At 40.9% G+C, this 12,500-nt stretch overlaps 2 protein-coding genes across 2 annotated transcripts in view; one reads left to right on the top strand and one right to left on the bottom strand.

Annotated features, from left to right (window-relative positions):
* Nucleotides 1-7,720, bottom strand: part of LOC138017475 (vascular endothelial growth factor receptor 2-like) — a 16,706-nt gene extending 8,986 nt beyond the window's left edge. The window contains exons 1-5 of the mRNA XM_068864552.1: nucleotides 7,642-7,720; nucleotides 7,302-7,556; nucleotides 5,556-5,725; nucleotides 2,927-3,224; nucleotides 1,051-1,352 (exon numbers count right to left, since the gene is read on the bottom strand). Of these exons, the coding sequence (XP_068720653.1) occupies nucleotides 1,051-1,352; nucleotides 2,927-3,224; nucleotides 5,556-5,725; nucleotides 7,302-7,556; nucleotides 7,642-7,720 (1,104 nt within the window). The remainder of the gene's footprint in view (nucleotides 1-1,050; nucleotides 1,353-2,926; nucleotides 3,225-5,555; nucleotides 5,726-7,301; nucleotides 7,557-7,641) is intronic.
* A 4,307-nt stretch (nucleotides 7,721-12,027) lies between these two features.
* LOC138017474 (E3 SUMO-protein ligase KIAA1586-like) overlaps nucleotides 12,028-12,500 on the top strand; it is a 918-nt gene continuing 445 nt past the window's right edge. The window contains exon 1 of the mRNA XM_068864551.1: nucleotides 12,028-12,500. This exon is cut by the window's right edge and continues 445 nt beyond it. Coding sequence (XP_068720652.1) covers nucleotides 12,028-12,500 — 473 coding nt within the window.

The raw sequence follows: 12,500 nt of genomic DNA, 5'->3' as shown, positions 1-12,500 counted from the left end.
ACAGTGTGGGGAGCGTTTTGAGACATCTTAGTTTTAGGTGACCAAAAGCGCCGTTTTCATGTGGACGGGAAGCGAAAACGGAGTGAAAAGTCTCCAATTTCGAAAATATCTAGATACATGTAGACGGGATCTTTGTTCCAAATTGTTTCTTTCCACTCGGGTGAAATTACCTCTTAGCAACCGAGTTCGAGGTCCGTACTGCAAGTTACAGACCGAGTTTTTTTCCGTTGATTTATGCCCCAAGCGTGAAGAGCGCGGGCCATAAATCAACGAGAAAAAGCAAAGGACCCGTAACTTACAGTTCGGACTGAGAAAACGAGGTTAGTAAGATGTTTATTATTATCTCTGAGGTAATCAAGCACGTGGGAAAGTTGTAGTGTAGTTGAAGTGAAGCGGAAGGTTTCGCCCGCGACATTCGGTTGCTTTCGTCTTTGCCTCGGTTGCGGGTTTTCGTCCAACCTAGGTGATTTCGAAAGACGAGGTATTACCGCCTGCAAATGAACGAATAGTTTCAAGCGGTACTGTATGTTAGTCGCCAGCTGGGAGGTCCGTATAAAACTGTGACCGAGGTCTTGACAGCAGCAGCTTTTTCAAGACCTCGGTCACAGTTTTTCGCTATACGGACTGACCCTTAGCTGATAAAGAACTTATCTTTTTCCATTTCTCTCTCTCTCTTCCTCTCTGAAATCTGTTTTTAAATTGTTGACTGCACCGTGCTTGAAAGCGAATGCAGTAAGCGACTTACAAACTGAACGTTTCAAAGAGAAATATTTTTATTTGAATTCTTTTTCCACGCCTGTTGTCTACTAAAAATCTGTTTTGAAACACTTTCTTCTGTATGTAAACGGATTCGGTGACAAAAAATGGAAATTTAAGGTCATTTCACAAGCTCACGCAACCAGGGCTAGGATTTCGCCCTGGTTGGCGGGCAAGATAGAAAAATTCTGTTCGCTCCCAGAGCCAATCAGATTGCAGGATTCGCAAGATTCCGCCCGCTCGCGCATTGAGAAAACAATAATAATAAAAATAAAAAAATATATATCACTTTACCTTCTTTGAAGCCAAAAATGACATTCCTCTGGCCACCTGGAAACCAATCATTACCAGATCAACTAACGTGAATTCCTTTTCTGGGTCGTTCATGGTCTTGGACCACGATGCATCATAAGTCTCTCTTTTCCCTCGTAGAAAAGACAACAGGCTGCCGCGAGGTGCGAACTCCATAATAACCATGAGGCGCTTGCCACGAGTGCAGGCTCCCAGAAGGTTGACGATGTTCTTGTGTTGTCCAAGATGAATCAGTATCTTCAGTTCCGAAGCCAAATCTTTGTACTCTTCTTTTGTGGCCCCCTCTGCAAAGACAGATTGATTGACTTGGTTGATTTTGCAACTCAGATCATCATAGGCAGAATTTTTTTTACCACAGGTTCGAGTTGCTCAAAGCATGGTAGAATGGCAGCTATATTGGTATTAAATAGAAAATGGATTGAACCCAGGAGTTACATACCTCAATGGATTTTGATGCTCTGGGTGAAAGAAGTCCTGAGAAGGAGTGTTGGCAATGACTGACGTTGTGACAACCTCTACCTGCGCCTTACAAACGATTATTTAACAGAAAAACTTGACTACACACAACTTCTTCCTCTCAGCTTACAAACCTACTGCGATCTTCACTTACAAATCGGATCGTAATTGCACAAATCACCACTCACCATCATCAAAACCAATCACAACACAGACCAGAGCATGACTACATCCGTTTGAATTTCCAACCGTCAGTTGACTCTGAAGATGATTTCCGCTCAGGTTGTCGAAACGTCAGTCACTACCAACAGTCCGGCTCAGGACTACTTTCACCCAGACGATCAAATTCCATCGAGGTATATTGGTGTTCTGAACCAGTCCAACGGAAATTTTATCTTACTTCCGGCAAAAATTTCTTTTCATTTTGAGTAACGGAGTCAAAGCCTCCGAATCTGACCATAAGAGATAAATGCCAAGAATAAAAGCAAAGCTCACAATTATAATGGCTAATACCACAATGCAAATCAAGGGCTTGTTTACAGTGTTTTGCGTATTTTATCAAATCATCTAAAGAGAAAATTCCAAGCAATATAAAGAATGAGAAGAACTGTTAGAGGCCCTGAGCAAACTTTGAGAGAGCAAAAATACAGGCACAGGCAGAAAAATTTATTTCGTGTATTTCGCCTCCTTTTAATCCTATTGCTACGATCTTTGTGCATATGGCTCGCACCAATTTATTGTAGATGTTCCTTGCACTGAACTGCTTCACTCAAATGTTTGTGCTGTGGATTCTGGTTGGCAACAACTATTTGCCAAAACTAATCATTAGTTTTGCCTGCCAACTCCCCTCTGGAGAGACTGTGCAAGCATGATTTATGGTACGTATATGTATACTTTTTTGCTAACCAAGATTTTCAAAAGATCTACCTTACTTTGCAATAGTTTAAAAACTGATCAGTAATATCATTTTCTTCCTTTGAAGGGAACTAAAGCAAAAAAAAAAAACTTCACACCACAGAACATGTTTACAATAAAAAGTGCTGTGTGAACTTTTTCCAATGAAAGCGTTTGTATCTGAAATAAATAAAATTCGAATACGCTTGTTTTGGATTTCAAATTTTTCTGGCGCCGCCATCTCGAATAATTGTGACGTGCCGTAATTGCGTCACACTTATTCAAGATGGCGGCGCCCGGGGAATTTAAAAGTTAAAAAAATTATTTGATTCTAAAATTCATTCAATTCAAACACTTTTTTGGAAGAAAATTGTCAAGCAAATTTTGATTACAAACATTATTTTGTTCCATTTAAAATTTATTCATTAGTCGGGGTGGAGGTTCCCTTTAAAAACACAGAAAAACTCAAAAATAATCATTCATGCACACTTAAATTCTTGACCGGCACCTTTCAATGTTTTCACAGCTACAGGGATTTTCAAACTTTTCCAGCCCTCACTGCCTTCCTCTTTCTTCAAAGCCTTTGCTCTGGACGAGCGCTGAATCTTCGAACGGCGTTTGAAGGATTCTGCACTCTTGTCACGTGGATTGAGGGCTAAGATGCCTATGGCCTCTGCTTGAATAACCTGGCCAAATGCTCCTGTATCAAGTACATTCCCAAGAATGAGTCGTTCTGCAGGAAACTCCCAGTCTGGATCATACGGCAAGTCATTGCACTGCTCCAGCAGACTGCGATCTGGATCGAACTGAAAGAAGATCCACATGATCTATCAAAAATCATACACTACTGGACCAGCACATTTGCTGCTCTGCCAGAAACTTAATTATCTTCGGTTGGTGTGATTTGTTCTGGGTGGTGTGATCTGCAGAATTTTGCAGATCAAGCGGAGGAAGGGCCAGTACGGATAAATCCCTCTATGATCTGCACAATAGGCCATGCACTTTCAAAAATACCATAATACTTTTTGTTTGCCCTCCAAAATTTTGCATAAGCATTGTTTCCAGTGTCTCTTGAGACTTACAACGGTCCCAAGAGAAAATAAAAACAATGCTTATGCAAAATTTTGGAGAGCAAACAAAGAGTATTATCAAGAGAAAATGAGTGGACAGAGAGGGAGGCTCCTGGTCCAGCCCTTGGGATATGTCATGTCCACGAAAGTTATTTTTAGACGAGCGGAAGTCTTTGTTCTAGCGGAAGTCTGTCTTCCGAGACGTCCGCATACAGGTCAACCTCGGTCTGATGTTTGAAAGAAAAGCAAAGATTTCATGTAATGGCGGGCGAAGTGGACTTAACGTCTGCATGCGGACGTCTCAGAAGACAGACTTCAGCTCGTCTAAAAATAACTTTCGTGGACATGACATATCCCGGCCAACGCCCTGAGCCTCCCTCTCTGTCCCCTCATTTTCTCTTGGTATTATGGTATTTTTGAAAGTGGCCCATTATACAAATGGTACATACACACAGTATACATAGACACTTACACCATTCTCCATAAAGGGCCGATGCCTCAGAACAGAACAGAATCCCAACTGGCGGTAGGCAAACCAAGTCAAGTTTATCAAGTCCTAAAACAGTCGGCTGCGCCTCGTGTTTTAAACTTGATAAAACACTCCTGCTCATTTATTAAACATTACCAGAAACCCATAAGGGTTGAAACGTGTAACGCGCGTTCACAGCTTCCGAATATTCAGTGCGAAATGATTGGTTGAATGTTTCAGTGCTAAGTACCATATTTGAAAACCCCTCGCTCTTGCTGTTCCAAATATGGTGCTTAGCAAATTGAATATTCAGAAGCTTCTTTCCCAACACACAAGGGGCCGTTACACGTTTCAGCCCTTATGGGTTTCTGACATTACTTAATTTATTGTACACATAACTGTAGCCTATAACCCTATAGAGCATTTTCACATGACGTCACGGTGGCCATGATGGTGTACCAAACTAATCCTCCGGGCCGATTTAACTCTATTTCTATGCAAATAGTTTCTTATGTAGCTGCTGGTCACGTGAGTGAAAACACTCTATTCTTGGTTTGCACCCACGTGACACGGCGGCCATGTTGGTTGGTAACTCAATACAATTTCTTTTCGCAGAATTTGCATAATAATAAAGTTCAGTTCCCAGCGGAGAGACAGGTTATTGTTCTTACCAACCAACATGGCCGCCGTGACGTCAGATACAAACCAAGAATTTAAGCTAAAAACAATGATACCCTTTACGTAGTAGATAAAATATGAGCCTGTATATTGTTTGTATTTTAAAGGTTCATAGTGTTTCGCAAAACACTAGATGGCGAAATGAAAGACGCCACCAAGTGCGGAGTCGCGTAGGCATCAAAGATGTCGGAAAAAGAGGAGATAACAGAAAGAGAAGAAACAATCTTATGGGACATGGCTCTACTGGGAGCAAATACAGCTGAGTCGTTATTAAATACAGTGTATTTTTATAATGGCAAAGTTGTTCGGTCTACGGGCCGGTGAACATAGGTTGATTCGCTTGAGTGATATTGTTGTTGAGGGAAACAAGATAGTTTTTGATGAGTTTAGAGGCAAAACGTACAAGGGCGGCTTAAAAGACTTGAAAAATAAGCCACGCTATATTGAACACATTTGTCACGAGAACAGGCAAAGCCACAGCCATTGCTTAGCTTCAATGTATTCAGTTTACATCGAGAAAATTCGAAGCCATGCAGAATCCATCGACAGCTTCTACTTTCGTCCCCAAGGGGCGGGAAATTTGAATATGAGAAGAGTCCGGTTGGCTTATGCACACTAAACAAAATTCTTCCTGAAAAATTGTTGGGAAAGGCAGGATTGCCTCGCAATTTTACCTTATTAGCAGCAAATACCAGGTGGGTAGCAAACGCTTTGACTTAAAGGGACACTTCTTGTTGGATGTCAAAATTGGGTGTGTATCCGATTAAGTGTCAGTCGTGGACATAATTGCAATGTGGATGAGATGGTGGCAGCAAGAAAGACTGACGATTTTCATCTCCCACTTGCTCTCGTTTTTGATTCAACTCCCTAATGTGCAAGACACCTATAAATAATAAAAGGAACAATGCTGCCTACAATACCTTGTATTTTGACTGCTGCAGAAAATAAAGCTGCTTGCATTCATTAATCTGTTTCTTCTGGCGATAGTACAGACAGTAGAGACAACAGGAAACCACCATCGCTACGAATGTAGTACAGACGCTCACTAAAAGCACAATGTCAACAAACGTACGACACCAGCCATATCTTACTGAAAAAAAAAGCAACGGCATCATAGTTTTTCTTCCACCACCTTGACTGGACTAATCGTAAATTTAAGGAGGCGCAAGCCATTTTTAAAACTTTCACGCAATTGTACTGTATCTGTATCTGCTAACTCAATGTTGTATTCAATTCAAATCTTCCGGGGTTAAGGTTCTTTGCAGGGGCATCCAACGGAGGTTTTCCGCAGGGGGTGTATGTGCTGGCTGGAAAAGAAGGATTGGGAAGTTGCTGGGAAAAGGATTATTGTTGTGCGGTCGTGCTTCTCTTGTGAGGAATACAGTTGTTTGTTATTCGGAGTCAATGTACCCCTTTTATCCCCCCTCCTCCCCTCCCCCCTAGATCTGCGGCCTTTTGTCTAACCTGTATTAAATTGTTGTTTTTATGCCTCCTGGCTGGGAAACTTCCGCCCAGCACTGCTGGCAAACCGGAAGTTTTAGTCTGCTTTTTCTTGATGTGCGGAACAGATAAAAAATTCCAAGCAGGTAAAGAAATTGCTCCAAAACAGCTAACATTTGGTTTATTTGATGGCCATGATATATTTTGATGAATTGTGAAAAATGGCTCGTTGGGTGCCCCTGTATTGGTGTATTGTATTTGCATTATAGTGAAGCATTCACATCAAAATGATATGGAAACACCTGGAATAAAACGTTTTATTCCCAAAGGGTTTGAATTGGGTAAAACAATGAGTTAGCCAATTAGGTCTATTAATGAAATGTTTCCTGTACCGGCAATGTTATGGTACTATATAAAACAACAGAACTTTGAAACGAAAATTTTACACTTAACCGGTTTGAAACCCTCTATAACCAGTTTGCGTTTTAACGCCTGCCCAATGGCGGAAGAGTATGAAGTGACGTTACACTGACGTCACATTGATCATGTGTGACACAACATCAAGGAGCTCCGTACAGAGGTTTCCTTTTCTTCTAAATTGAAAGGGAAATCAAGGAAATCTGCCAAGCAGGGTAGGCATGGATAAACACAAAAACCAATGTTTCTTAATTAACCTTTGCGAATGAAATCACCTTTGACACCCCAATATGTAGCAGGCAGTGAAAAGTCGTAGAAGTTTCCTAGCTCACACACCAATTTCCAAAGACTGAGTTTAGGTTCATTACGCTGAATTAATTATTAATGAAGTTAAATGCAATTTAACAGAATTAACAACTAAGAGCGGCTGCAGTCATTTGTTGTCAGTGGTTTTGCTATATTTGTGCATGCTTTGGACTTTTTTGTGTTATTTATCTGTGTGGCGGGAAGTAGGAGCATTTTGTGTGGAGCCTTTAGCAGTTTTTCCCCTCTCTCCCTGTACTTTCCACTGTTTATCAGTGTGACAGGTGCCTATCTTCTCCGCTGAGCGGGGGCTTATGGGTACAGTCTACATCTTGGAGCTGACTGCCAATAGTAAAAGCTTTGGTATATCTCAGGCACCCAACCTCCAGTTGTTAAAGTTAAATTAATTGTTGTACAACCAAATTTTAAACATTTTCAATCAAAAAGTTTTGAAATTGCCTTTGCCCCGCCATGTTTAAAGCACTGAAATAAATACATGTACTCACACTTTACAACTTTAACTGACACAATTGCTGTACCCAACTTGTTACGTGCAATACACTCGTAGATTTCAAAGTCGTCTTCTTTTAATGACTTGACGATTAAAGGGTTAGAGCTGATTCCGCTTGGTTTCACCATTTCCCCAGTGCTACTCTTTCTCCGCCAAGTCACACTAGGAGCTGGGTTACCTTTTGCCTCGCAAGTTAAATTCAGTGTTTCGCCAAGACACCGGCTCACTTCAGTTATTATTTTTGGTGCCACTGTATGAAAGTTGGGAAAAAATAAAATGATTAGCTGCTTGTTATAACCCTAATCTTAACCCTCAGTAACAATGAGGAAATCCACTCTTTGCCTGAACCGTCATAGGGTCAACTTCCTGTTTCTCCTTTTCAAGATGTATTTCATATTCTTTATTTTGCTGCATCTTGAATAAAATGGTAGGTTATGTTATGTTAAAGTAGAGCTACCTTAGTTTGGTACATCTCACTTTTAGGCATTTGAGTAAAATAAACAGGAACGTCTTGGGTAACTTCAATTAATTTTAAGTGCTACTGAAATGGACAATAAGATTTAATATTTTCAAAATTAAAATAGAGTGGTGTGCAAAGGACCACAACATTATTTTCTGAATTCTGCACAATCCTCAATGTGGATGTTCATCTGATAAAGAACGCTGGGTCATTGTGCAATAGTACATGTATATTGGCAGACACTTCTTCCTAAAAAAACATTACATTGTTAAAACATCCAGTTTGAAGTGGAGGAGGTCGCGGCTGACGGCCGCTAAGTTGCAAGCCTTGTCTCCCTCTCTTTTATTAACCGTCACCGGCCAAAAGTAATTTCGCCCTAAGACGCTTTAGACGGCCCAAGAAGGCGAAAAAACACCATACATGAGTCGATTAAGATTTCATTTAACTTTATTGAGCGAACGAAGGAATTTATTTAAAGTATACTGTGGGCATCCCAATTGGAATCAGTTAATTTAGCAATGTTTAGGAAAGATAACTTGGGTACAACATTGATACCTGATAACAACAATGAAAAAGTCAAATGCGCAGGGGGTTGCCCGGGGGAGATTTCACCGATACATAATAACGATAAACTCGTGGTTGACTCGAAAGCGATTTCGCCGATCTCCTTCAGCTGTGAGGAAATGAAAGATGAATTATACGAAGCGTCCAGATGAACATGTTTAGCAGGATTTTAAAAGAAATTTGCAGAGTCCAGCAGTCTAAATTTCTCCCCAAGTGTGTGTTATCTTGGGAAGTGATATTGCTGCGTTTTTGTAACAAAGGTGCCGTACAAGGAGTCTTTTAAAATACTTAATTTTTTGGCTCCTAGACATTAAACAGTGTACAATTTATACACAAATGTACAAAGCGCCTTCATATTAACTGTAAAGTGCTTCAAAACTCGATTTCTTGTTTTCAATCTTGGTTAACCATTCATTGAAATGTGTATTAAAATGACGTCAAAATACCAGGGGAACCTAACCTTCAAACGAACACGCAGGGGTCTAGATTAATAAATCATACACATTACCAAAAAACCATATCACAAGTCTAAGAGCATTAAAATCAAATGAAATGTTCCAACATAACAACCGAATTTGATTTCTGAGTGGACTCGCATTGACAATTTCGTGTGACTCGTGATGAGTTGAAGCTCTTGTACGATGCGCATGGCTTGTAATTCATGCTTGTACAATTGCTAGACCGCCTTTTCACTGGGTAAGTACAAGCCTAACAAAACATGTGTTATGTCCAATCTTCAAACTTTGGTCAACACATTTCGATTTCATTTCATTGGAAACGCATTGAAAGGTTCATGTGCAAGCCAGTTTGACCCTTTTGCGATCATTCGCAAGTAGCAAATGCAAATGCTTCAAGTGCTGCCTAGAAATGTATTAATTTCTAGAAATTCAAGTTTTCTGTCTATGATCGGAAGCAAAAAAATTATGGACACTTTTTGGAGACCAAATTTTTGCATCTGGTGACTGAAAATGTTTCTTTAGTCGCCACCTGGCGCTTCCTGCACCAAAAGGTTAATTTTGCACCCTGAAACTGTGGTACTACTGGGTCGGTTTATCAAATAGACAGTTTCTTGTTCATGTATTGCTCAGGAACACGCGATCATCAATGTTTGTAACCGATTTCCTTTATTGAATTTTAATAGCTGAACCGGACCTAAGCATTTTCTACATTGGAAGAGCATTGGCATCTTAAGAGCTTCGAGTCTATCTTCATAAGGAGTATCCTTTCCAACAATCCACCTATATAGCAGCATTGCGTTGGATATGTTCAAGTTTTAACCAGTTGAATGTTGCCCCAATATTTAGAGCATCAGTCTCTGGTTATCATCATGTACAAGAACGGCTAGGAATAGGATTAAAACGCGAATGATCGATCGCACACACGAAATACTTGCTGAAATTACAAAAGCTCCTGAGCGGAACCGCTGGCAAGCAATGTCTTGCATTTAACCTTGCCTAAATTATATTCAGCCACATAATAATTTTACAAATCGAGTCCGAAAATTAGGGATTTCAGTCTGGCAATTTCTGATGACATATTTACAGCACTGTAAATGGATTCCTGGCCTTGAATAGAATAACGGATTTGGATGCTTTGGTTGTGTAAATTGAAAAAGCCATCTAGTGTAGTTCAACTTACATTTTTCTATTCTGAGCGTGTGTTTCTACTCTCAAATACATTCAAAATCATGTTAAATTCATTAATTTAAACACGGGATAAAAGTAACTTCCAAGAAGCTTTGTGCATAGGAATAGTAGCGAACTGAGGCACTCCACAGCGTATATAACTTATTTTTAATTTACAGTGAAGCAATGGAGTTTATGTTCTTGGGCATAAATATGTTTTGGGCCCGACTCACACTCATTTTAGCCCAAGCCCTCAGGCAGGTTAAGCAGAAGCCTCTTATCCTAGAAATTCATCGCCGTCAGCTGAAATTTCTAGGTCACATCTCGGGGAAACCAACTGACGAGCCCATCAACTTGACAAATATGCCTTCTACCAACCTCGGCATGGAAAGCTTAAACCTGGAAGGCCAAAAACAATGTTCCACCAGTACATTGCCAAGGTGATAAATAGCGAGCACCCACCACTGCCAGAGGAAATTCGACGGTTGGCACAGGATACGAAACAGTGGAGGAAGATTGTGACCGACTGCCTCGCAGCCTGTTGAGTGAGTGAGTGAGTGAGTGAGTGAGTGAGTGAGTGAGTGAGTGAGTGAGTGTGAGTGAGTGTTAGGGAAGGGTTAAATAAGCTCTGAGAAAGGCCCAAAAATATATTTATGCCCAAAAACATAAACTGGAATTGTTTTTTTTGCAAATTTAGTTTCTCTCAAGTGGCATTCCCTGCATTTTGACACCATTTTTGTGATATTCTATAAGTTCTTTATTCTTACCAGTGGAGTCCTGCCATTTTTGGAGCTGCTAAATGGAGTAGGACTGATATTTAACAGGGTTCTATCTACGGTATTTGAGGGGTAGAAGCTTTCCCCCCAAAATGCCCAGCTTCCCCCCCCCCCCCCAAAAAAAAAATATTGTTATCATTACAGTATATAAGTAACTTTACCGGAAAAATCACCCAGACGCAACGAGATCAGTGCACATGAAGTAAGTATTCCCTGTCTAAGGACACTATATGACAAGGAACATGGAATGTTACAAACTGCTGGCCTTAGAGCAGGCTCGGGTATTGTGTTATAAGTTGGATAGCGACAGCATGGACAAATTTGTAACCAGAAAACTACGGGGAGACGCTGATCTACACACGTCATCAGAATGTGATTTTGATCGTGCAATGCAACCACCAGAAAAGGTTGGCACAACATCGAGTTCGACTAGCACAAGTAAACCAAGAAAAAGACACGGACCATGTGAATCTGATTGTGCAGTAAAACCACCAGAAAAGATTGCAGCAACATCGAGTAGTAGCACGAATAACAAGCCGAACTACAAGAAGAATTTAACCTATGACGCTTCATGGAAGGAGAAACACTCTTGGATGAACTATGATTCAACTTTGAAGGGTATGGTATGAACTGTTTGCAAGGGCTATGGGAAAGTACCTGTACAAGCTAAAGGTGCATGGGTAACACGTCCTGTAAATAACTGGGCGAAGGCTACAACCCTGTTGGCAAATCATGAGCAAAGTGAATGGCATCTAGCAGTAGTAGAGAGAAGGGCATTTTCTCAGTCTGCAGAAAAGCGTGGCGATGTTATAGAACTGATTGTAACAGCCAGCGAGGAAGAAAAAAAAGAAAACCGGAAAATGATGAAGAAGCTCATCCGATCACTGTATTTCCTTGTAAAACATCACATTCCCCACACCACTACATTTGAAGGTCTCGTTACCTTGCAGATCGAGAATGGGGATATCACGTTGAAAGCGCATAGAGAAACATGCCCACGTAACGCAACCTATGAGTCATATTCCACAATAGTAGAACTTCTTGCAAGCAACAGCAAGACTCTGGAAAACAGTCTCCTCGACAGTTTGAAAGGAAGCGTCTATTACTCGATAATGGTAGATGAAAGCACCGATGTAGCCTCCAAGGAAGACGTGTCGGTGTGTGCACGTTGGCTACATCACAACAAGCCAGTGGAACACTTTCTTGGAGTCATACAAGCTAAGGAAACGAAATGCTGAAGCTATCGCTGGTTATATGTCTGATTTTTTGCAATCCAGGAGCATCACATTTGAAAAAATGCGTGTTCTTGGTTTTGATGGTGCTAGCACCATGTCGGGTAACAGGACTGGTGTTCAGACACGCCTGAGGTTGCATGCACCAAGCGCTATGTACGTACACTGTCGTTGCCATCTACTGCAACTGGCTGCTGTAAATTCTGCGGGAGAACATGCAGAGGTAAAGCGAGTCTTAGGAACACTATTAACAATTTGGAAAGCATTTTACTATTCACCCAAGAAAGCGGAAAAACTAAAGGAGACTCAGGCTGAGCTTCAGTGTCCTGAAGTCAAGATGCAGAAACCTAGCGATACTCGATGGTTAGCCCGTGAAAGGGCCGTGCGTGCTGTACGTCTAAGTTTTCCAGCATTGGTGAGTACTTTCGAAGAGACTTATGATGAGACAGGTGACGCAGAAGCACTTGGGATTGCTATTCTCTTGACCAAATACAAGACTGTGGCTTGTATCTACATGCTCTGTGATGTATTGCATAC

This window comes from Montipora capricornis, chromosome 9 (genome assembly GCF_036669925.1).
Source record: "Montipora capricornis isolate CH-2021 chromosome 9, ASM3666992v2, whole genome shotgun sequence".
In the NCBI taxonomy this organism is placed as follows: domain Eukaryota; kingdom Metazoa; phylum Cnidaria; class Anthozoa; order Scleractinia; family Acroporidae; genus Montipora; species Montipora capricornis.
Note: the sequence above shows the minus strand (reverse complement) of the source record. Positions and strands in the feature narration are given on the sequence as shown.